At 43.2% G+C, this 21,594-nt stretch overlaps 1 protein-coding gene across 1 annotated transcript; it reads right to left on the minus strand.

Annotated features, from left to right (window-relative positions):
- Positions 1-1,652: 1,652 nt before the first annotated feature.
- On the minus strand, positions 1,653-21,036 carry SPATA31F3 (SPATA31 subfamily F member 3). The gene is made up of 5 exons (XM_061132619.1): positions 20,899-21,036; positions 6,746-6,791; positions 6,154-6,214; positions 4,755-5,269; positions 1,653-2,568 (listed from the first exon to the last, which is right to left on the minus strand). Exons 1-5 carry the CDS (start codon positions 21,028-21,030, stop codon positions 2,108-2,110), a joined length of 1,215 nt encoding a protein of 404 aa, XP_060988602.1. The 5' UTR covers positions 21,031-21,036; the 3' UTR covers positions 1,653-2,107.
- Between the last annotated feature and the right edge of the window lie 558 nt (positions 21,037-21,594).

The following is a 21,594-nucleotide window of genomic DNA, read 5'->3' on the forward strand; positions in this document are numbered from 1 at the left end:
CTCTACTCCACCTTCAGCTTTGGCTCTCCATACCACTCCTTCCACCCCCAGCCATGGTACCTTCCCAGCTCCTCACTTAGCCTTTTGAGTCACTGCCCAAACTCCATTACATGTGACAGCAACCTTTCTTCTCTTAGTACACAAAGTCTCACCCCCATGCTTCCTTCTCTCTACTAACCACCAGCAAAGTGTCTGTTTTCTCCAAGCTCATCTCCTGGACTTGGACATTCGCTGCCATCTCTTCACTTCTACACCACCACATGGCCCCAGCAGTTCTCCCTGCATCATCAGTTTCTCTCTCCTTGATTTCATCCTTTCTCTCAACATCCAACATGTTATGTCTCTCATTTTTAAAAAACAAACACACTCTCTGGGGTTTATCTACAGCTTTCTCCCCATTTGTCTGCACCTCCATGGAACAAACCTCTTTGAAGGAACTGATTACACTTGCTATCACCAATTCCTCTCCTTTCATTCGCTCTTGAATCCACTCCAATCATGTCTTCACCTCCATCACAGGTGAGTATGTTTTCCTCAAGGCCATTAGTGTTGCTAAATCTAATGGGAACTCTGCATCCTCATCTTACTTGACCATTTCACAACTTTTATTGCAGTTGATCACTCTCTCCTTGTGACACGCCAGGATGCCACACTCTTCCAGATTTCCTCCTTCCTCCCTGGCTTCTGCTTTTCAATTTCCTCTGCTTACTTGTTTCTCTTTTTCTTCCCAATTTCCTAACACTGGAATATCCCAGAGCCCAGTCTTTAGACCTCTCCTTCCTGTATACTCATTCCTTTGGGGACCTCATCTGGTCCCATCATTATACATCTCTCTCCATTTCTCTCTCTTTCTCCAGCCAGGGCCCTCCATGTGCACTCTGTGCAGAACAGACTGTTGGAGGTATGGTTTCAGGAAGAAGCAGACGATTATGAAACCACTGTAGTACTGGGAGCAGCAGAGGAGACAAGAAGGAATTGTTTTTTGAATTTTGAAGGTAGAAAGAACAGGATTTATTGATAGGTCCAAAGCAGACTTTTTAGAAGCAAAAGTCAAGGATGACACCAATATTTTGGCCTGAACAACTGGCAAGAGAAAGGTGCCGTTAACTGATGTGGGAGCAGGTCTGGTATGTGTGATTGGGTGGTGGGGGTGGTATGAGGAATCAGTTCATTTCTGAAATAAATACTGGATATCCAAGGATATACAGTTCTGATTAGACAATTTGGGCATGTGAGACTGTCTACCACATAAGATAATGATCTCCATGGAGGCGAGGCCTATGTTTTAGGTGACTGCTGTGTCTGACATAGTTTCTGGCACGCAGTAAGTACTCAAATATTTTAATTGTTGAATGCAAGATGATTCTCAAAGTCATTTTTATTGTGACTCTTTGGCAACATTATCATCAACTTATTTTCATTCTAGGAGGCATTTATTCCATGCAACTGAAAGGCAGTGAGGGTCAAAGAGGCAACAGAGCTACAGCAAGCTCCCAGACAGGTCACCTCATAAAATCCAATCAATAACAACAAGGTACAGGGAGGGGAGATTCTATCATTTGCTTCTGACATCTTAGCTTCTGACATATTAGCTATACGCTTTTGATAAACACAAAGCACCTCCTCAAAGAAGAAGCACTGTAACACTCCTCTAAAAGTCTTCCCTCCAGATTGTGGGAATATATAGTAGTTATCGATGAACTGTGCCAAAAATGCACTGGATTCCTAGCTATCACTTTCTTGTACTATCATGCACAATTTGCTCCTCTGGGGCCCAAAGACAGCAGGGAAGCCAGGACAGAAGTCAAGCATGATCTTTACCTTCAGCGTACCTTAGATAAGGGTCTTCTTTCTGTGCTCAGGTCCCTCTATCCACAGTCCAAGGTGGAGATGAAAGAGTCAGGTGGAATGCTTACCTACCTGTGAAATGGGTTTAAGCTCCTATACCATATGGGGTGTACAATCTAATGCCTCTACTCTTTCCATCACATACCACACTGAAAACAAGGAGGCGCAAACAGGTGGTTCTTTGCTTAGAGGTATAGAGTTTATTTGGAGAGGGTCCTGCCTCACCAGAACATTAATGGAAATGATGATGACAGCCTTTTCAGGAGGATGCAGAAGTCTGGGAACCTCTGAGCTCCTTCTTCCTGGACTGGGTACTCTCCTGGGGTAGACGAGTGCCTTCTGCTGAGGTGCACACTGAGACTTGGGATGGATTTTCTGGCTGAGTGGCACGAGTCAGCAGAGGACTGCGCTTGGAGCTGCCACTGGAGAGGGGCAGGAAACAGGACTGGCCAGACTGCACGGACTGCACAGACTGTCGCTGGAACTCACTGTCCAGGCACTGGAGCGCGTCAAAGAAGCCCTCCTCCTTCTCCAACTTAGCTCCCTTCATGGGGCGTTTGGTGGGAGGTGGACTCTTCTCAGCCTTTTTTGTCTTGGTTTTGGCCACTTTCTCATTCTTACAGCGGAGAATGCATTCCTTATGCCCTTGATCTTTTGTGTTAGGGTTAATCCAGTCTGTAAAATGCTTCAGCTTATTTCTCAGGTCAGCTTCTACAGCTTCTGGAAGGATAGGGCTCTTGTGAGTATCACACTCACAAGTATGTAAAGACAGACCCTGCAGCTCTTGAGCCTAGAAAGGGTGGCCCTGTAAATTTTGGCCCTGCAAATTTTGGATCTGAAAAATATGTGGGTCCTTTAAATGCAAACTGTGGAACAGCAAAGTTGGTACTGTAAGGTCTGGCCCTTTAAGACCTGAACACTTCCAGACACGGCATTCGCAGGAGTCCATGTTTGGGTGAGGTCATTCACCTTGCTCTAACAGCCTTACAGACCATTCTCATCTAGTCCTTTGGTCCCAAGGAATCTTGGAGGATGCTCTAGGAACTCAAGGTAAGGGAGATGCTGGTGAAGGTACGGACAGGGAGCACTAAGCTGAGAGTTTGGAGATGGTGGCTCTACAGATCCAGACAGAACCTTGCTAGTCCCTACTCACTCAAGGCAACCATCCTGGCCAAACTACAATTTTACCTGAGAAAGATCCTGGAGATACATTTGAGAAGTCAGGGGCTTTTGGGGGTTCAACTTAAAAGTGTCCCTGCTAGAACCCTGGCAGAGCAAATGCTCTCTCTGGATGGAGAGAGATTGGGACTGCACGCCTTCTCTGTGGTTCTCTGAAGCGTTGAGTTTCCCTGTGTCCCCATTCTCCCTGCTGGTGCAGGGAGTTATCTCAACAAGGTGACTGGTAACAGCCTCTGGTGAGGCTTACTGCTGCTGGTTCAGGCCTGACAGCGTTCAGGGGATCACTTCCTGATCCGTGTAGGGACGGACCACTGCCTCTGGGTCTAGAGGCTTCTTTTCTGGGGTGCAGGGAACTGAGCTGCTTCCAGGGCCCCTGGAATTCTGTGGACCCAGTGATTTAAATTCCAACCGCTGCAGATGTTCCAGCAGATGTGGGTAGCGACAATCCCCTAGCAGATTTTCTCACATCTTTAGTCAAGGTGGTTCTGCAACATCACCGTGGCCTGGATAAGCAACTATGGGCTGGCCCTGCTGGCCACGACAGATCAGAAGAGGTCACTGTCCCCTCAGGTCTCCAGGTCTGAGGGCTAGGGGACACTCATACTGGTCAGTGTGCTGCCCTGGGACAGAGGCTGCTGGTCATCAGGGGAGAGTAGCAACTGGAGGGACTGCTGGATCTTCTGGGGCAGACCCCAGCAATGGTAAATTAAATTGCCAAATAAACCACTTCTAAAGGTGGACCTCCAGCAGCTCGGGGCATGCTCCATAAAAATACTACCTTGCCTCCTGAGGATTTTTAAATGGACTTCTCCAAACAGGTAGGCCCCTGGGTCTCAGGAGACAGGCTTCAACACATCTCAGGACTTAGGCTGCAGGGTCTGCTACATCTACAGAGATCTCCGGGCAACAGCTAGCAAGCCCCGTGGAAGCTGGAGCTGCCACTGAAGTGGAGGTGCCAATGAAAGGCTTCACACTTGACCAGAGTCAAAAATGGGATATTGATAGAGGCTTGCTGATAGAAAATGAAGAAGCCCAAATTCAGGAGAGTGGGAAGAATGTGGGTAGAGGAAATTTTAGACAGTCTGGAGATTAATAAATCATTGGGGGGAAAAAAAGAGATCGGGATCGCCTTTGGGGGCAAGACGTTTAGGAGTAGACCAGGGACTCAATGTACAGAAAAGAGGAACCATGGAAAGACAGCTGTGTTCTGCTGCAGCCAGCACACTGAGGCCTCAGTGCATCCCCCAAGCAGTGGACAGAGACGACTTACAAACTGAAATGTGGAAGAGGGTAGAGCCAGGATCATAGGGTTCGGGATTTGTTTGCCGTGATATTTGCACAGGGTCCACAGTGGATTCTTCAAAACAGAAAGTTTGGGTAGAACCTCAGGTTCTCATGAACCTCAGGTCAGGGGAGATAAAAACCCATCTTTTCAACAGAGGCCTTAGAGGTAGCATTCATGATGAAAGAAATGGTAGTGTTTCCACCCAGGTTTGGAAAATTTGGGGGCGGTATGACATAAGCTGCCACAGGAATCTTCCAAAATCTTGGGAACCCTCAGGTATAGATAGAAATGCATGCATTTATATACAAATACTTAAAGATATATCAGCAACTGGGGGAGACGGGAACATTAGACAAAGGGAATCAAGGTAATAGGGTATTTTAGGTTTGTGAGCCTGGTGTTCAGGGAAAGAAAGGGAATCAGATTTTCAAGGGCTACTGACCTTGTTTCTTCAGAATACCTTCAGAGTTGCTCTTCTTCTTGACATGCTGGTTCACAGGAATCCTAGGCTCCTCAAGGCTCGAAGAAGACAGAGCTCCTGCATCCAAGGGCAACTCTGGCCCTCGACACTCCTGCCTCAGCTGCTGGTGACCAGCCCAGTATTGGCGGATGCTGATTGCGCTGGCAGACTTGGCGGCTGGCTTGGCGGCTGACTTGGCAGCTGACTGGGTTACGGATTTCTGAGTTGTTAGTCGTGACACTGTGCGGGTTGCTGATGGAAGTGAAAGCTGTTTGAAGAGCAGGGAATCCTGACTCTGATCAACAGAGAGACTGGACATGGACAAAACCTCTAGGCATGAGGAGCCCTGCGATGGCCCCGATGAAGTCGGGGTGGTCAGAGTCATCTCACCCGATATCAGCTGCTGAATCTCCAGAGCCACAGAGTTGCAGGTTTGGCAGCAAGGGTCTGCACAGAGGAGCCTCCGCACACTCCCCTCCTGAGGGAGCCAGCCCCGGCTGGGGAGGGAAGCGCGGCAGCGCTTGTTACTGACGGAGCAACGCCTGCCTCTTCGCCAGCGTGTGGCCTGAGACAGACCTGCGAGCTCCTGCTTTCTAACCCAAGGCTGTTATTACCATTGCTTTTCATTCAGCAGGTTAGGGCTAGCTAAACTGGGCAAGGTCTCAGGCAACTGGTGGGAACACAGGGCCTTGAGAAACTGGGAGGTGGGTGAGCTCTCTGCTGACCTGTGCTGAGAAGCTGAACTAGGAGAAAGGAACCAGGCAGGCGGGAGAGCCAATGGTTAGCTGATGGGGCAGCACCAGCAACATCACGAGGTAGAACCTGGAGTCAGCCTCGCTTGGAGCCACAGAAGTCCTTCTGGGAACTGCATTCTAGGGATTAGGAGATGTAGGGAGCCAATTCCTCATTCTGCAGAGCTCTTAAGAAGGGGATAATATGACAAGCTCCTGCCTGAGGGTTGTCCCAGGAACTGGCCTCCCTGAAGACAGAACCAGAGGAGGTAATGTCAGCAGGGTCCAGGGGTCTGCCCTTGAAAGGGTGTGGCTGTAAAGAGAATATGAAAATGATGACTCATTTATGCACTTAACTCTCCATTCTCCTGACTGGGTAACTTGTCTCGTGGTTGGGAGAAAACCCACACAGTTAAATCCTGACTTCCAGCACGTTTGTGAGCCTAGCCCGGAGCACAGCTGAAGACCCCTCTCCACTGAGACATCCGACCCCACCCTTTTCCTCCCGCAACCCTCACCCAGGGCTCCAGGCTCCATGCATCTGGCTCCCTCTCGGCCATTCCCCTTCTCCCAGCCCTGCCCCAGGCCAAACACAGAAATCACTACAGGCCACGCTGGGAGGTGGGAGACTGCAAAGAGCTAGAGATTACCTTCGCATGATCGAAAGCAGCTCCCACGGCTTGTCAGCTTCTTTCCGGGAATGTCTCCTAGCTGAGAAACCAGGAGACAGTGTTACACAGAACAGGAGGGGATTCAGGGACATCCTACAGGAAGCTGAAGGCGTTGAATGACAGGAGACTGCAGACAAGCCCCCTCCCCAGTCAGCACTCTGAGGGCACATCTGGGTACAGCTTAAACCAGGAATGATGTGCTCTCCTAGACCTACTCTCATTTATGTTCACAACCACACTATGAGTGAGACCCCATCATCAGATGCCCATTTTATGGATAACAAGACTGAGAGATGAAATGACCTCTACTGGGTCATAAAACTGGTAAACAACACAGTAGAGGACGTCTCCCCTACTTCCTCTTCACTCCCAGGGGTCAGGTGGAGAATTTTGGAACATTCCCAGGTTCTCATTTCCCACCCAAAGAGTCTTCTGGGAGGATCTGTCAACTTGAGGAACTGGAGCAATGGTTAGAGCACCCAGCGCCTGGCACCAGGGGTCACTGAGGGCCAGGGTCCATGGAAGTCTCACCCCCAGGGGAGAGAAGTCAGAGCAGAGACTGGGACTTTACCTCTTGGTGCTTTCTCTTTAGTCCTTTGTTTGACTTTCTGGTGACGCTTAAAGACAAAAGAGAGTGTGAAGCGGGGGCACCCTCTTCTTTTCATGGCTAAACTGAGACAAAACCTGCAAATGTTTCCCAGACTTCTTCTGCTACAATTCTATACCTTTTCCCTGCTCTACCTTTTTCACCCATCATTTCCTTTCTCTTCTTATTTCTGATTCATTTCAAAGCTCTTCACACGCCATACCTCCACCCCCATTCCCTGAACAAGTTCTGTGGGAAATCAGAATAAGATAAGAGAAAGGGGGAAATGGAATAAAGGACGGGTGGTCTAGTAGACAAAGGACTTTGGCCATCCAAGGCCCTAAAAGTCCACCAGCCAAAAGGATCACCCAAATCTGAAGGTGTACTGGGATCCAGTCAGGAAACTTCCTCCATTTAAAAAAAAAAAGCAGGGATAAGGGTAATGAGAGACAGTGAAGGGATAAAACCTTGTCTGAGGCGTAATTGGTTCAGTCATGGTCAAAGTGTTTCCCTACCCGGCAGCAGTTCCTGTTAGGTTGCAACTTTAAATCTTGGTGTTTCTTTTTCACTTGCCAAATAATTAATGCAATAATAATGATGGAGCCATAAGTGTAAAAGGGATATCCAACATCCCACAAAATAAAAGTAGGGCTCAACATCATCTAAACCTTACTAGCCATCCCTCTTCCTAGGCTTCTTAGGCTTTATGGGTCTTAGAACCTAATGCCTCCAAATTCTAGACCTATCGTCCAAGCCTCACAGAGCATAGAACCAAACCAGCAGACTGCATCACAAAGCCCTCCTGTTTCTTAAGCCATGCATGGCATCACAGACCTTTATTTGTCTAGGAGAAACTCATGTTACACAGTGTTAAGGTGAGGGTGTCTGGTTGACAACATGAGTTGCAGAGCCTGAGCCTAAAGATGCCAAGTCACAGGAAATAAATACTCCTTCATGCCCTCTCTATTCTCTCTATCCTGATGGCTCAGCCTTCAGCTCTCAGATAACAGTCTGGCATCTATCCCCAGATAACTAAGTCTTTATGTACACTGCATGCCCTAAAAGAGAGACAGTAGATTGGTCAGACAGACTCCATGAACTATATATATCACTGTTCTGAGAAGATAACTAGGAAACACACAAGAGGACAGTGTATACATTATCCTGTTAAGTCTTGGACAGTGAAGTTTGATGTCACAGGCAATAGGTGGGCAGTCATGAAAAGGACTGTGATTATTGTGGCAAAAAAAGGACATAGTTTCTGTTCTTTTAAATAACTTTCTGAGAGTTAAAGGAGTCCTCCCAGTCTATGTGATCAAGCTTTTGACAGACGAGAAGAAACTGTAAACAGTGCCTTCCAAGGAGGAACATGAAAGAGGCTCACTTCTGGAGCTTGGTTTTCCAGAATGGCCTTTACAGATCTCAGTGGTATCCTGTGGAGTATCCACTCATGGAGGTGGGTTACTGGCAAGACTAAGGACTACAAACTTGGGCTCTTGGGATGAATCCACCATGGCTGAAGTGGTTGGCTGAAATGTTTATGAAAATCTGAATCTGAACACGTTCAGGCAGGTCAAGCTTTTCTCTGTTCAATCTTAGTACCCCCTATCCCCATGTCCACTGATTTGCATATTAATATTAACTTCATGATCCCTGTCAACATTGTGATATGCCTCCAAGACTCCAGGATTTCTGACTTTCCTAAGAAGTTCTTGCCCTGATGAGAATGGTCCCATAGCACCCAAATTCTCAGGCTCAAAATCTCTGAGGAGGCTATTTGGTCCTTCCTCCAGCATTCAATCTACCACTGAACGGTGTGGTGAGCCAACAATCTGTGTTCATCCCTAAGCTGCCCAGTCTCAAAGGTACAAAGACATTTGAGTTATATTACCTGCCTGCTCTCAAGTCACTTAAAAATCTAGTTTCAAAGACAAAACTAATTCACAATCAAAAATCCACCTTATTAAGAGTTGAATCAGGACTTTTCTGGTGGTCCAGTGGTTGAGAATTTGCCTGCCAATGCAGGGACAGGAGTTCAATCCCTGGTCCAGGAAAAGTCCATATGTCAGGAGGCAACTAAGCCCATGGACCACAGCTACTGAGCCCATGCCCTAGAGCCCAAGAGCTGCAACTACCGAGTGCTCTAGAGCCCATGCTCCGCAGCAAGAGAAGCCAGCACAGTGAGAAGCCCGCACGCCACAACCAGAGAGTCGCCGCTGCTCGCCACAACTAGACAAAGACTGTGCACAGCAACGAAGGCCCAGCATAGCCAAAAATTTTTATAAAGGGTTGAATCAAGAACCAGCATTACTAGGAGCTGGGAAAGAAGGGTGTAAGGCGTTATTTAATGGGTACAAAATTTCTGTATGAGATGATGAAAAGGTTCTGAGAATGGATAGTAGTGATGGCGGCACAGTACTGTGAATGTACTTAATGTCACTGATGTACACTTAAAAGTGGTTAAAAGAGTCAAGTTCATGTTGTGTATATTTTACCACAATTTAAAAAACAAAAGGCTAAAAAAAAAAACCAATCATTAGCATGAGGAATCTTTTTTTTTTTTTTTTTTTGCTATCTATAAGGAAGAATATTCTGAAAATAATTTGGCAAAGAAACAGATTACTGAATATTTTTCTTCAATGTCCTTTTTCATATAACAAAATAAAAACAAAAATAGATCCTTAAATTTAAGATAATTTAAGAAGAGTCTCACCCTGAAAATGGAATGAATTTAAGCCATTTCAACATTTTTCCTAAACTTGTAAATTCCATAATACAGGAATGAGAAGACATTTCCAATTAAAGAGAACTGAATGACAGGTTGTGTATATGTGTTAGTCGCTCAGTCATGTCCGACTCTTTGTGACCCCAGGGACTGTAGCCTGCCAGGCTCCTCTGTCCGTAGAATTCTCCAGGCAAGAATACTGGAGTGGGTTGCCATTCCCTCCTCCAGGGGATCTTCCTCCCAGGGATCGAATGCAGGTCTCCTGCATTGCAGCTGGATTCTTTACCATCTGAGCCACCCAGGAAGCCCAAATGACAGGTTATTAATAATTAGTTAAAAAGCAGCTTGCATTGGCTTTTTAGAAGCAAGTCAAGATACCTAAAAAGTGACTGGAATTTTTACAATTGTCATTATTCCTCCCCAACCGAGCTCCTGCTTCCTGCTCTGTGCCGCTGCAAGCGCCGGCAGTCTCCCGTTGACCTGACCCGGGGTGGCACTGTGTGGTGCTCAGGGTCCTCCCCCACCCCAGTCTTATGGTCCAGTGTCAGGTGTCATACTTTCAGACATCCCCAGGACCCCGGGGTTACCAATAAGACAAAGAGGAGGTGCCCACAACACTCCATCTCCTACCCAACCCACTCCTGCTTCAGGCAGCAGCTACTGCAATGCTGCTCAGTCTCCCAGTAGCCTCTTTGCCCCAGACAAAATCATCAAATTTGGCAAACTTGGTACCAGCTCCAACCTGTATACTATTTCCCTTAGTGATAATCCACGGCCACCGTCACCCCACTAGGCCATTTAACCCATCTGCTTCAGACTCCTCTGCTGCAACTTACCCAGGCCTTGCCCTTCCATCTCAGAGCTGAGGAGGTAGAGCCGAAGACCACCTGATACCTTTCTGCAGCCCAGGCCTTTAGTACAGGCTTATTTATTGATCTGGAACCTACCAACAGAGGGTGCTTGTGTGGATGGGACAGAGGAACCAGCGTCTTCCTAAACAAGGGCACATTTGCGTAATGAACACACTGTCACTTTCGATGATGTGGACATGGATCGTCACACGGTTTACCGTGAATGGCAAACAACGGAGATGAAGTACATCAAAGGCCTCTGTGGACTCTACACAGAGTCCTGTGTGGAGGGCTGCACAACTGCAAAGGATTCAGACTTGTCTGTGTCGAGAAAACTTGCTAAGGCTGGCCCCTGCTCTCATAATAACGCTACAGTGCCACAATGATAACAGTAGAATTTCTTCAGGAAACTGTTCGGGATTGCTGGTTCACATGCAACATGGGTCATATCATAGCCCAATAAAGAAAACTCCTCACAGGACACTAGTGTGATTTTGCCCCCCACACAAGCCTTATGAAGGAGCTGTGCTGCGGCTCATTCTCAGCAAACACTAGTGAACATCTTTAGATGTCTAAGGTGATGGGGACAGAGAGGCACAGTTGCTGCCATGCAGAAGCAACATTTTGACACTAGCATTTTTATTAATGCCCAAGTGTTGGACAGGGAGTCAGACAGGAAGCCTCAGAGAAGAATCAGCAAGACCAGCAGCGCTCCGCAGCAGTCACTTCGCTAGGCAGAAGTGTAGTAAGCAGACAGAGGCACCAGAGGGCAGCACGTGCCTACCCAACGTGCCCCAAGGATCCTGTGACAGAAACTTTAAATGGCCATCTGTTCCACTGCCTCCCAATTCTGGCCTTACATCAGAAATACTGGGAGGCTTGGCAAAATATAGATTTCCTGGCCTCACCCCAGACTTAATGAATCAGAATCTCTACGAGCAGGGTCTTGAAACCTATGTATTCAATAAGTGTCAAAAATAATTCTCAAGCAACAGAACACCAGGCTTTGGGTGTGTATTTGGGAGCAATTAGACTCCAGAGAGCAACAGTTCTTCCTCCAGCCCCAGTTTTATTGATATACAACTGACACATAACATTGTATTAGTTTAAGGTGAGGTAAACCATATAATAATTTGTTATATGCAGGCATTGTGAAATGGTTACCACAATAAGTTTAGTTAAGTTCATCACCTCACTTAGATATTTTTTCCCTGTAATAAGAACTTTTAAGATCTACTCTTTTGGCAACTTTCAAATACATAATATCGTTAACTACAGTCACCACACTATACATACATCAGAACTTATTCTATACTTATCACTTACTCTATACTTATCACTATACATACTCCAGAACTTATTAATCTTGTAACGAATTCTGTACCTCTTGATTGTCTTCATCCATTTCCCCCACTCCCTCTCCCTGACCACCAATCTATTCTCTGAACGAGTTTGGTCATTTATTTTTAGATTCCACACATAAGTAGGATCATATAGTATTTGTCATTCTCTGTCTTGACATATAGTTCACTTAGCATAATGCTGCAAAGGGCCATCCATATTGTTGCAAATGGCAGGGTTTCCTTTTTATGGCTCAGAAATATTCCATGATATCATATTCTATATCCATTCATCTGCCAACAGATGCTTAGATTGTTCCAAGTCTTGGTTATTAAAAATAATACTGCAATGGGCATGGGTGTTCAGATATCTCTGAGAGAGAGTGATTTTGTTTCTTTCAGATATATAACCAAAAGTGGGATTGCTGGATCAAATTTAAAGCAACTCTTATTTAAAAATTCCTCCTATAATAGGTGAGTTTGACCATCTCTGGCCATGACCTAACTTAGACAGTGGTCTATAAACAGAAGTTAAGAATTCAGGAACACAAGGAAGAAAGGAGAATCGATTCTGACGAGAAAAATTACTATGTGCCAGGCCCTTTACACATCACCTCATTCAGTCCTTATCATCAACCCAGACCCAGGTATTACTATTCCAAGTTATATATGAGGAAACTGAATCACCTGTAAGTAAAGTAAAGTTACTGCAGATGGTGACTGCAGCCATGAAATTAAAAGACACTTGCTCCTTGGAAGAAAAGCTATGACCAACATAGATAGCATAATAAAAAGCAGAAACATTACTTTGCCAACAAAGGTCCATCTAGTCAAGGCTATGGTTTTTCCAGTAGTCATGTATGGATGTGAGAATTGGACTATAAAGAAAGCTGAGCACTGAAGAATTGATGCTTTTGAACTGTGGTGTTGGAGAAGACTCTTGAGAGTCCCTTGGACTGCAAGAATATCAAACCAGTCCATCCTAAAGGAAATCAGTCCTGAATATTCATTGGAAGGACTGATGCTGAAGCTGAAGCTCCAATACTTTGGCCACCTGATGCAAAGAACTGACTCATTTGAAAAGACCCCAATGCTGTGAAAGACTGAAGGCAGGAGGAGAAGGGGACGACAGAGGATGAGATGGCTGGATGGCATCACCAACTCAATGGACATGAGTTGGAGTAAACTCCAGGAGTTGGCGATGGACAGGAAGGCCTGGTGTGCTGCAGTCCATGGGGTCACAAAGAGACGGACAGGATTAAGTACCGTTTGTCTGAAGTCATATAGCAACTTAGTGATGGATAGTTAGTTTCTAAACTCCACTAAGCCTTGCAACCTTCAATCAAACTGAGAGAATACAGACACACCATATGATTATGATGTTTGAAACTGCAGTCTACTCACATGTCCAGTCATTTTTGAAAAGAAGGGCCACCATAAATAAAAGGAACCTAAAACAAGAGCCTAAGAGCAAGTCTGGGTCCAAAGGTGTCCAGTGTCATCCAGATCATACCTACTCCTCATCGGTTATGCCCCTGAGGCATCGGGCTGTCACAGCCCAGTGACATTAGCATCTGAGTGCCCCATTCACACTCCAGGTTTGATTACAGCCTCATCAAGTACCTCCTGACTAGAATGTGACTTTCAAAGTAAACAACCCTATACAAAGAGAATGACCTGACCAGCAGGTAGGAGTATGGCAGGTCCTTTGCGATTATATTTTCCAGTGAAAACTAGCACATTAGCATGATGATTTATGCCTTAGACTCTTTTCAATTTATTATAGTTGATAATTCAGTTTACATACAGTGGGTTTCCTGAAGAGACCAATTGGCTCAGAGAACCTTGTTAAGATGTAGTCTTTCTACTTTACAGCTGAGGAACACTTGGCTCCTAGTTCTCCCTCCTTTCCAGTTCTCTTGGTTACTCTCCACCCTGCTGACCAACTGCAGAGGTAGGGAGGGCTGTTCTAAACATCAGGTTCCTGCAATGACCACAATCCCCAGCCTTCTCACAGGGGAGAGCAGCACCACTGCTTCTCAGCCTAAGCTGCCTTCCTCTTGTGTTTCTCCCACTAGTACAGTCAGTTCACTCAGTTCAGTCGCTCAGTCATGTCCGACTCTTTGCTACCCCGTGACTGCAGCACACCAGGCCTCCCTGTCCATCACCAACTCCTGGAGTTTACTCAAACTCCCATCCATTGAGTCGGTGATGCCATCCAACCATCTCATCCTCTGTCGTCCCCTTTTCCGCCTGCCTTCAATCTTTCCCAGCATCAGGGTCTTTTGAAATGAGTCGTTCTTCGCATCAGGTGGCCAAAGTATTGGAGTTTCAGAGTAGTATCTATTGCAGACTGTTTACAGAATAAAGCATTGGGTGGGGGCAAAAAAGTTTATCCAGAAGTGAATCCCGATAACTTTAAAGTAGGAAATAACAGAGAAGAAAATGGCAACCCACTTCAGTATTCTTGCCTGGAAAATTCCATGAACAGAGGAGCCTGGTGGGCTCCAGTCCATGGGGTCGCAAAGAGTTGGACATGACTGAGCATGCATGCACACACAAAAATACTCAAAACATCTCAGAATGTGTCTGATATAGATAAACTGCTAGATGAGTCTCCTTCAAAGAGGAGAGGGATTATTTTTGGCTGAAGTGATCTGGGAAAGCTTCATGATGTACAAAACAGCATTTAACTTGCTGCTTGAAGCAGAGAGAGGATTTTAATTCGTGAAACTGGAAAGAGAGAGTGATCCACATGCAGGAGTTAGCATGCATAAAACTGCTGGAACCTTTGTTAACGGTATGTGGAAATAGCAGAGGGATTTCTGAAATATTTATTTTACTCTGGGTACATTTTATTCCGTATATATTCGATCTTAATGAAGTGAGGTTTAGATTTCATGTTGTCTTTGTGTGGAAACTAAGGTTGTGGATATTTCTTTGTGGGTGTATTTTTCTGCATCACGTGTGCATGAACTGTGGAGATGGGTCTCCTAAATCAGACCATATATATCTCTAGGTATAAATGTCTGCGTGGGTGCATTTCTCTACAGATTTTCTGATCTTTGTGGGTGTGTGCACATGCAGTCCTGAGGGGATGGGAAGGAAGGAGCAGAGGTGAGGAGGAGAAGGAAGAGGGGAAAGAGAATGAGAAGCTCTTGAGGTGAATCTGTGTCTGAAGCCCAAATGTGAATCCTACCCATCATTAGTATTTTAAATGGTTGATAACTGATGGTCCCATCATCCTTGGAAGTTCTTTTTCTAATAATAAAACATTTATTGGTAAAGGATAGCATCTCAAAATGCTATCTTTTATTCATCACATTCAGTGTCTTTTCAAATGTCTTTTCATTTGTCCTTCCTTTTATCCATTTTAATCCTCTTCTTGGATTTTTTTTTTTCTTTCAGTGTCTTCTTTCCTTATGCTCCCGGTCCTAGCAATTTCTTTATTGGAATTTTGTCTTTCTGTAAGCTTCCCCCCTCCCCTCTAACTTAGAAAGGTAATACCATACCCTGGCTCAGAGGTTAAAGCGTCTGCCTGCAATGCAGGAGACCCAGGGAGACCCGACCTGAGTCAGGAAGATCCCCTGGAGAAGGAAATGGCAACCCACTCCAGTATTTTTGCCTGGAGATTCTCATGGACAGAGGAGACTGGTAGGCTACAGTCCACGGGGTCACAAAGAGTCAGATACAACTGAGCAGACTTCACTTTCACTTCACTTTCACCCACACCCCAGAAAACAAATGTTTTTAATTTGGGAAAGGGGTACTTTGTGTTGTACCCCTAAAATATCTTTAAAGATATATTTAAAGATATTTTAGATTTGATCTTAGGTTTTTATCTTCACTGTCAATTCAACAAATTTTAACTGTGCGCTTTGGTGTATGTCGACAGCACTGTTATAGCTACTGAAGAAACAGGGAAAAAATGCCTAGAATAGTCAACCAATTATATTAATGATCATCTTTAAGTATCCAACTTTTCCTTTCTCCAGACATAGGGAGAAAACTAGAAGACAGAAAAGCAAGAATGATTTAGCTAGCTTTTCCAAGGGCATCTACTACCTATCATCTTAAGAAAACTAAAGTAGCAAGTAATCATCCAGTGAATTTGCATATTTTTTCATATTTGTTAATATATTGCCATTCCAAGAAATGAGGGTAAATCGAAATTATGTTTAGTGAGTAGTATTTTTGCATCTGTTTCTTAGATATAATTCTGGTATCCAAAGACAGTTTATTAATTAACTTAGTCATTTGCTTAATTATTAGGCTTCTAAGGTTAGTCAAGGATATGGAAATATAATTTTAGCTAATATATCCTTATGAGTTCTAGAATTCTAAGGACTTCATAATAATTTCATAAACAATGGCTTGAAAATCACCCAAATTTAACAAGTCATAAATTTACAAATTGAAAGCATTCAATGAGCCCTAAATAGGACAAATTAAAAGAAAATAATGTCCAGACACATCATAATCAAGCTTCTTAAAACCAAAGATAAAGAAATCTTGAAAACAATGAAAGAAAAATACTGTTACAGTTCGAATGACTGAATTTCTCATCAAAAACCAAACAGGCCAGAAGACAGTGTAACAACATCTTTAAAGTGTTAAAAATCCACAATGCTATAGCCAATTAAAATGTCCTTCAAAAATGAAGATGAACTAATATGCACCCTAATGTTCATAGCAGCATTATTTGCAATTGCCAAGATACAGAAGCAACCTAAATGCCCATCGACAGATGAATGCATAAAGAAGATGTGGTATATATATACAATGGAATACTAGTCAGCCATAAAAGAGAATGACATTTTGCCATTTACAACAACTAACCTTAAGATGACTAACTTGACTAACCTTAAGATGGATTTAAAGGGAATTTATGCTAAGTGAAATAAGACAGAGAAAGGTAAATACTGTGTGGATCTAAAAAAAAAAAAAACAAACTAGTAAATTAAACAAAAGGGAAACAGACTCACATATAGAGAACAAACCAGTGACTGCCAGTCAGGAGAGGGAAGAGGGAAGGGGCAATATGGGAACAGAGGATTAAGAGGTGTAAACTATTATGTACAAAATAAAGCTACAGAATATATTATATAACACAGGGAATATAGCCAATATTTTACAGTAACTATAAATGGAGACTTACAACATAAATCACTGTTGTACACTTATAATTTACTACATTGTACATCAACTATATCTTAATTTTAAAAGTATTAAAAAATGAATATGAACTAGAAACATTCTCATAAGAAAGAAAACTAAGATAATTTTAGTATTTCTTTCAGCTCTGAAAGAAATGCTAAAGGAAGCTCTTTTGGCTGAAGAGACATGATCCCAGAAAGAAATGTGGAACTTAAAAAACTAAGGAAGAACAACAGAAAGGGTAAATGTCAGGATAAACAGACTATTTTTCTACTCTTAAGTACTTTAAAACACCTATGAATGTTGAAAGTAACAATTACAATACTGTATTTGTAGATGTAATACATAAGATACTGATAAAGGGACATGATAAAGGAAAATTTGTGGTTGTAAGGCTCCTGTGTTTTACTTTAAGTGATAAAATATTAAATCTAAATAGACTAAAAGCTAAGTGTGTAAATTATAATCAATGGGGCAACCACTAAAAAATGAAGCAAAGCTACATGGTCAAAAGCCAATAAATAAGTTAAAATAAAACATTAGTATGCAAAAATTCCAATCACTGCAGATGGTGATTGCAGCCATGAAATTAAAAGACGCTTACTCTTTGGAAGGAAAGTTATGACCAACCTAGACAGCATATTAAAAAGCAGAGACATTACTTTGCCAACACAGGTCCATCTAGTCAAGGCTACGGTATTTCCAGTGGTCACGTATGGATGTGAGAGTTGGACTGTGAAGAAAGCTGAGCGCTGAAGAATTGATGCTTTTGAACTGTGGTGTTGGAGAAGACTCTTAAGAGTCCCTTGGACTGCAAGGAGATCCAACCAGTCCATCCTAAAGGAGATCAGTCCTGGGTGTTCATTGGAAGGACTGATGCTGAAGCTGAAACTCCAGTACTTTGGCCACCTCATTCGAAGAGCTGACTCACTGGAAAAGACCCTGATGCTGGGAGGGATTGGGGGCAGGAGGAGAAGGTGACGACAGAGGATGAGATGGCTGGATGGCATCACCGACTCAACAGACATGAGTTTGAGTAAACTCCGGGAGTTGGTGATGGACAGGGAGGCCTGGCGTGCTGCGATTCATGGGGTCGCAAAGAGTCGGACACGACTGAGCGACTGAACTGAACGGAACTGAAGAGGAAAAGAGGGACAACAGAGAAAACAGGAAAATGATATAATGCACAACTAAGTCCAACCATTTTAATTATCATGGTAAATATCAATGGTCTATACATACCAATTAAAACATAGAAATTCTCACATTTAATTTTTAAAAGACCAAACTATATACAACATGATAGTTTCAAGAAATCTACTTGATAGATAGTACAAACTCTAATCAGAAAAAAAAAAAAAAACTAGATTGGCTTTTACAGTGTCAGAATAAGCAGACTTCAGAATAAGGAAAATTACCAGCAGTAAAGAGGAAAATTATATAGTGAAGATTGGGGCAAATACCCAAGAAGACAACAATTTAAAATGCATATGCTCCTAAGAACCCAGAGCTCCAGAGTATATGAAGCAAAAGCTGACAGAAAAGAAGCAGAGACAAATCCACAAATATACTTGGACATTTAAACACTCCTCTCTCTATAACAGGTAGATAGAAAATTAGCAAAGATAGAGAAGACCTGAACAATACTATCAACCAACTTGACCAGATGACATTTATAAAGCACACACACCATTCTGTGGAGCAGAATACACATTCAAGTGCGCATGGAATATTCATCAAGATAGGCCATACTCTGGGCCATAAAAAAAAACATTAGCAACTTTTTAAAAAACTGAAGCTGTGTACTTCTCTGGTGGCTCAGCAGTGAAGGATTCTCTGGCCAACACAGGAGACACGGGCTTGACCCCCAGTCCAGGGGGTCCCAGGGGCTTCCCTGGTAGCTCAGACAGTAAAGAATCTGCCTGCAATGCAGGAGACCCGGGTTCAATCCCCGAGTCAGGAAGATCCCCTGGAGAAAGAAATGGCAACCCACTCCAGTATTCTTGCCTGGAAAATTCCATGGACAGAGGAACCTGGCAGGCTACAGTCCATGGGGTCGCAAAGAGTGACTGAGCGACTAACACCAGGGGATCCCACATGCTGTGGGGAAACTAAGCCCATGCACCAAAACTACCGAGTCTGTGCTCTAGAGCCGGGGAGCCACAACTACGGCAGCCTGCGCGCCCTAGACCTCAGGCTCTGAGACAGGAGAAGGCACCGCAGTGAGAAGCCCACGCACCTCACCTAGAAAGTGCCCCCCACGCCACTCTCTGCAACCAAAGAAAAGCCCATGCCGCAATGAAGACTCAGCACAGCAAAAAAAGTAATAACAATTTTTAAAAAACAAATTACACAGAGTATATAGTCTGATCATAAAAGCCTTAAACTGCAAGTCATTATTTAATGACTAGAAAGATTTCTGGAAAATCCCCAAATATTTGGAAATTACAAAATGCTGACGGAAAAAGTTGCTGATGAAAGAAATCAGGGAAGACCCAAATAAAGAAAAGATTCATATTAAGTTCAAATATGGGAAAAATTAATTTAATGAATGTCTCAATTTTCTCCCAAATTGATATGTATATTCCCAGAAGGATTTCTTACAGATCCATATGGAAAGGCAAAGTAGAATACCCCAAACAATCAAAGAAAAGAAGAGCAAAGGGAGGACTCATGTTACGTGATTTAAAGACTTACTACAGTAACCAACAGCGTGGTCCTGGAGAAGAGAGAGACACAAAAGTCAACGGAACAGAAGAGGGCAGGGACTGGCAAACAGCGGCCTGTGGGCCAAATCTGACTGATTGTCTGTTTTTGTAAATTACGTTTTATGGAATATAGTCATGTTCACAGTCATAGTCATTTGTTTACATATCGTCTATAGTTGCTTTCATGCTGCCATAACTGAGCTGAGTGCTGCAACAGAAACCATTTGACCTGCAAAGCCTAAACGATTTAACATTTGGCCCTTCCAGGAAAAAATAATCAACAATTCCTAAAACAGACAGTCTAGAAATAAACCCAAAACATATATAGCCAAATGATTTTTGATCAAAGTGAAAAGCCAACTCAATGGAGAAATGACAGTCTTTTCAACAAATGGTGCCAGGATAATTGGACATCCATTTGCACACACCCCCAGTAAAGACCAACTGAATCTTGACTATACCTCACACTTCAAATTAACTCAAGATTGATCACAGACCCAAAGGTAAAGCAAAATAGCAAAACTCTTAGGAGAAAACACAAGAGACTTTGAGTGAGGAATAGAGTCTTAAAACATACTATCCAAGCAAAATTCATAGAAGAACACATTGATAAATTGTACTTCATCAAAATTCTAAACTTCTGCTCTTTTAAAGATATTGTTAAGAGAATGAAAAGACAAGCCACAAATTGGAAGAAAATATTTGCAAATCAGATATTTGACAAAGGACTTTATCCAAAATATATGAAGAACTCTCAAAATTCCACAGTAACAAAACAGACAACCCAACTTTAAAATGGGCAAAAGAAGATATACAGATGGCAAATAAGCATATGAAAAGATGCCCCACATCATATGTCATCAGGGAAATACAAATTAAACCAATGAGATACCACTACATACCAATTAAAATGGCCAAAATCCAGAACACTGACAACACAAAATGCTGGTAGGGTTACAGGGGAGCAGGAAATAATCTGTAATTTTTGTAACGGACAGAAGCCTCGGGCAGCTAATCAAAGAGATACACAGCTGACAAACCAGCACGTAAAAAGATGCTTAATGTTATTAGTCATGAGGAAAATGCAAATTAGAACCACAACGAGATACTAACATAAACCTAATAGAATGCCTAAAAACGAAAGCAAAATGACAAAAGACTGATGCGATCAAGTGCCAATCAGGATGCAGAACAAGTGCTCTTTCTCACACACTGCTGTTGGAAATGCAAAATGCTACAGTCACTTTGGAAAACATGTTAGTGATTTCTTATAAATTTAACAAACTTGCCATACAGCCCAGTTCCCAGTCCCAGGTATTTACTTAAGTGAAATGAAAGCCTCTATTCACACAAAAACCTGTATCTGCTTTTTCTCTTGTTTCTCTCTTGTTTTCTGCCTTGATCCTGCCACCAGGTGTATCTCAACTGCTTCTGGCTTCTCAGCTTCACCCTCTGCTTTTCTTTCTTTATGATTTTTCTCTCTAGTCATCCTCTTCCTTGCTGCCTCACTAAGTTACACGTCTTAGCAGCCCTTGGAGCCTAACCCCTAGCACTGGCAAATGCTCCACCCAGGACTATCACTTTCAGTTATTAGCATGATGTCATGCAAGCCCATTGCTCTGCTTTATCCATAAGCATTTTAGAAAGTATAATCATTTACTGAACTCTAGCTTTCCTCATCTATATCATTTTCTGAGCTCTTAATATTTATCATATCCCTAATGTTATCTAAGGTTCCAGAAAATGGAGTCCTGCATGTGATTTAATGACCAACTAGAGTCTCTTATTTAAAAAAAGCAAAGTCCCTTATCAAATAAAGCAAACAACAAAGTCTGAAATAAAATCTGAACTCCAGTTTAGCTTCTTAATTGTATATTATTGCTTTTCTTATTCTAAATATTTGATGTCCTCAGGCACCATTTAAACTTTTCTGTGAGGTTGGTCAAACCACCCACTCTCTGAATATTTTAGTCTCTACTTTGAGTACACCATCATTTGAGAGAGCTTTTGAACATTGTCTCCAAGAAGCCAGCAATTAGTAGATTTGACAACT

The sequence above is a fragment of the Dama dama genome, chromosome 29, assembly GCF_033118175.1.
Source record: "Dama dama isolate Ldn47 chromosome 29, ASM3311817v1, whole genome shotgun sequence".
Taxonomy (NCBI): Eukaryota; Metazoa; Chordata; class Mammalia; order Artiodactyla; family Cervidae; genus Dama; species Dama dama.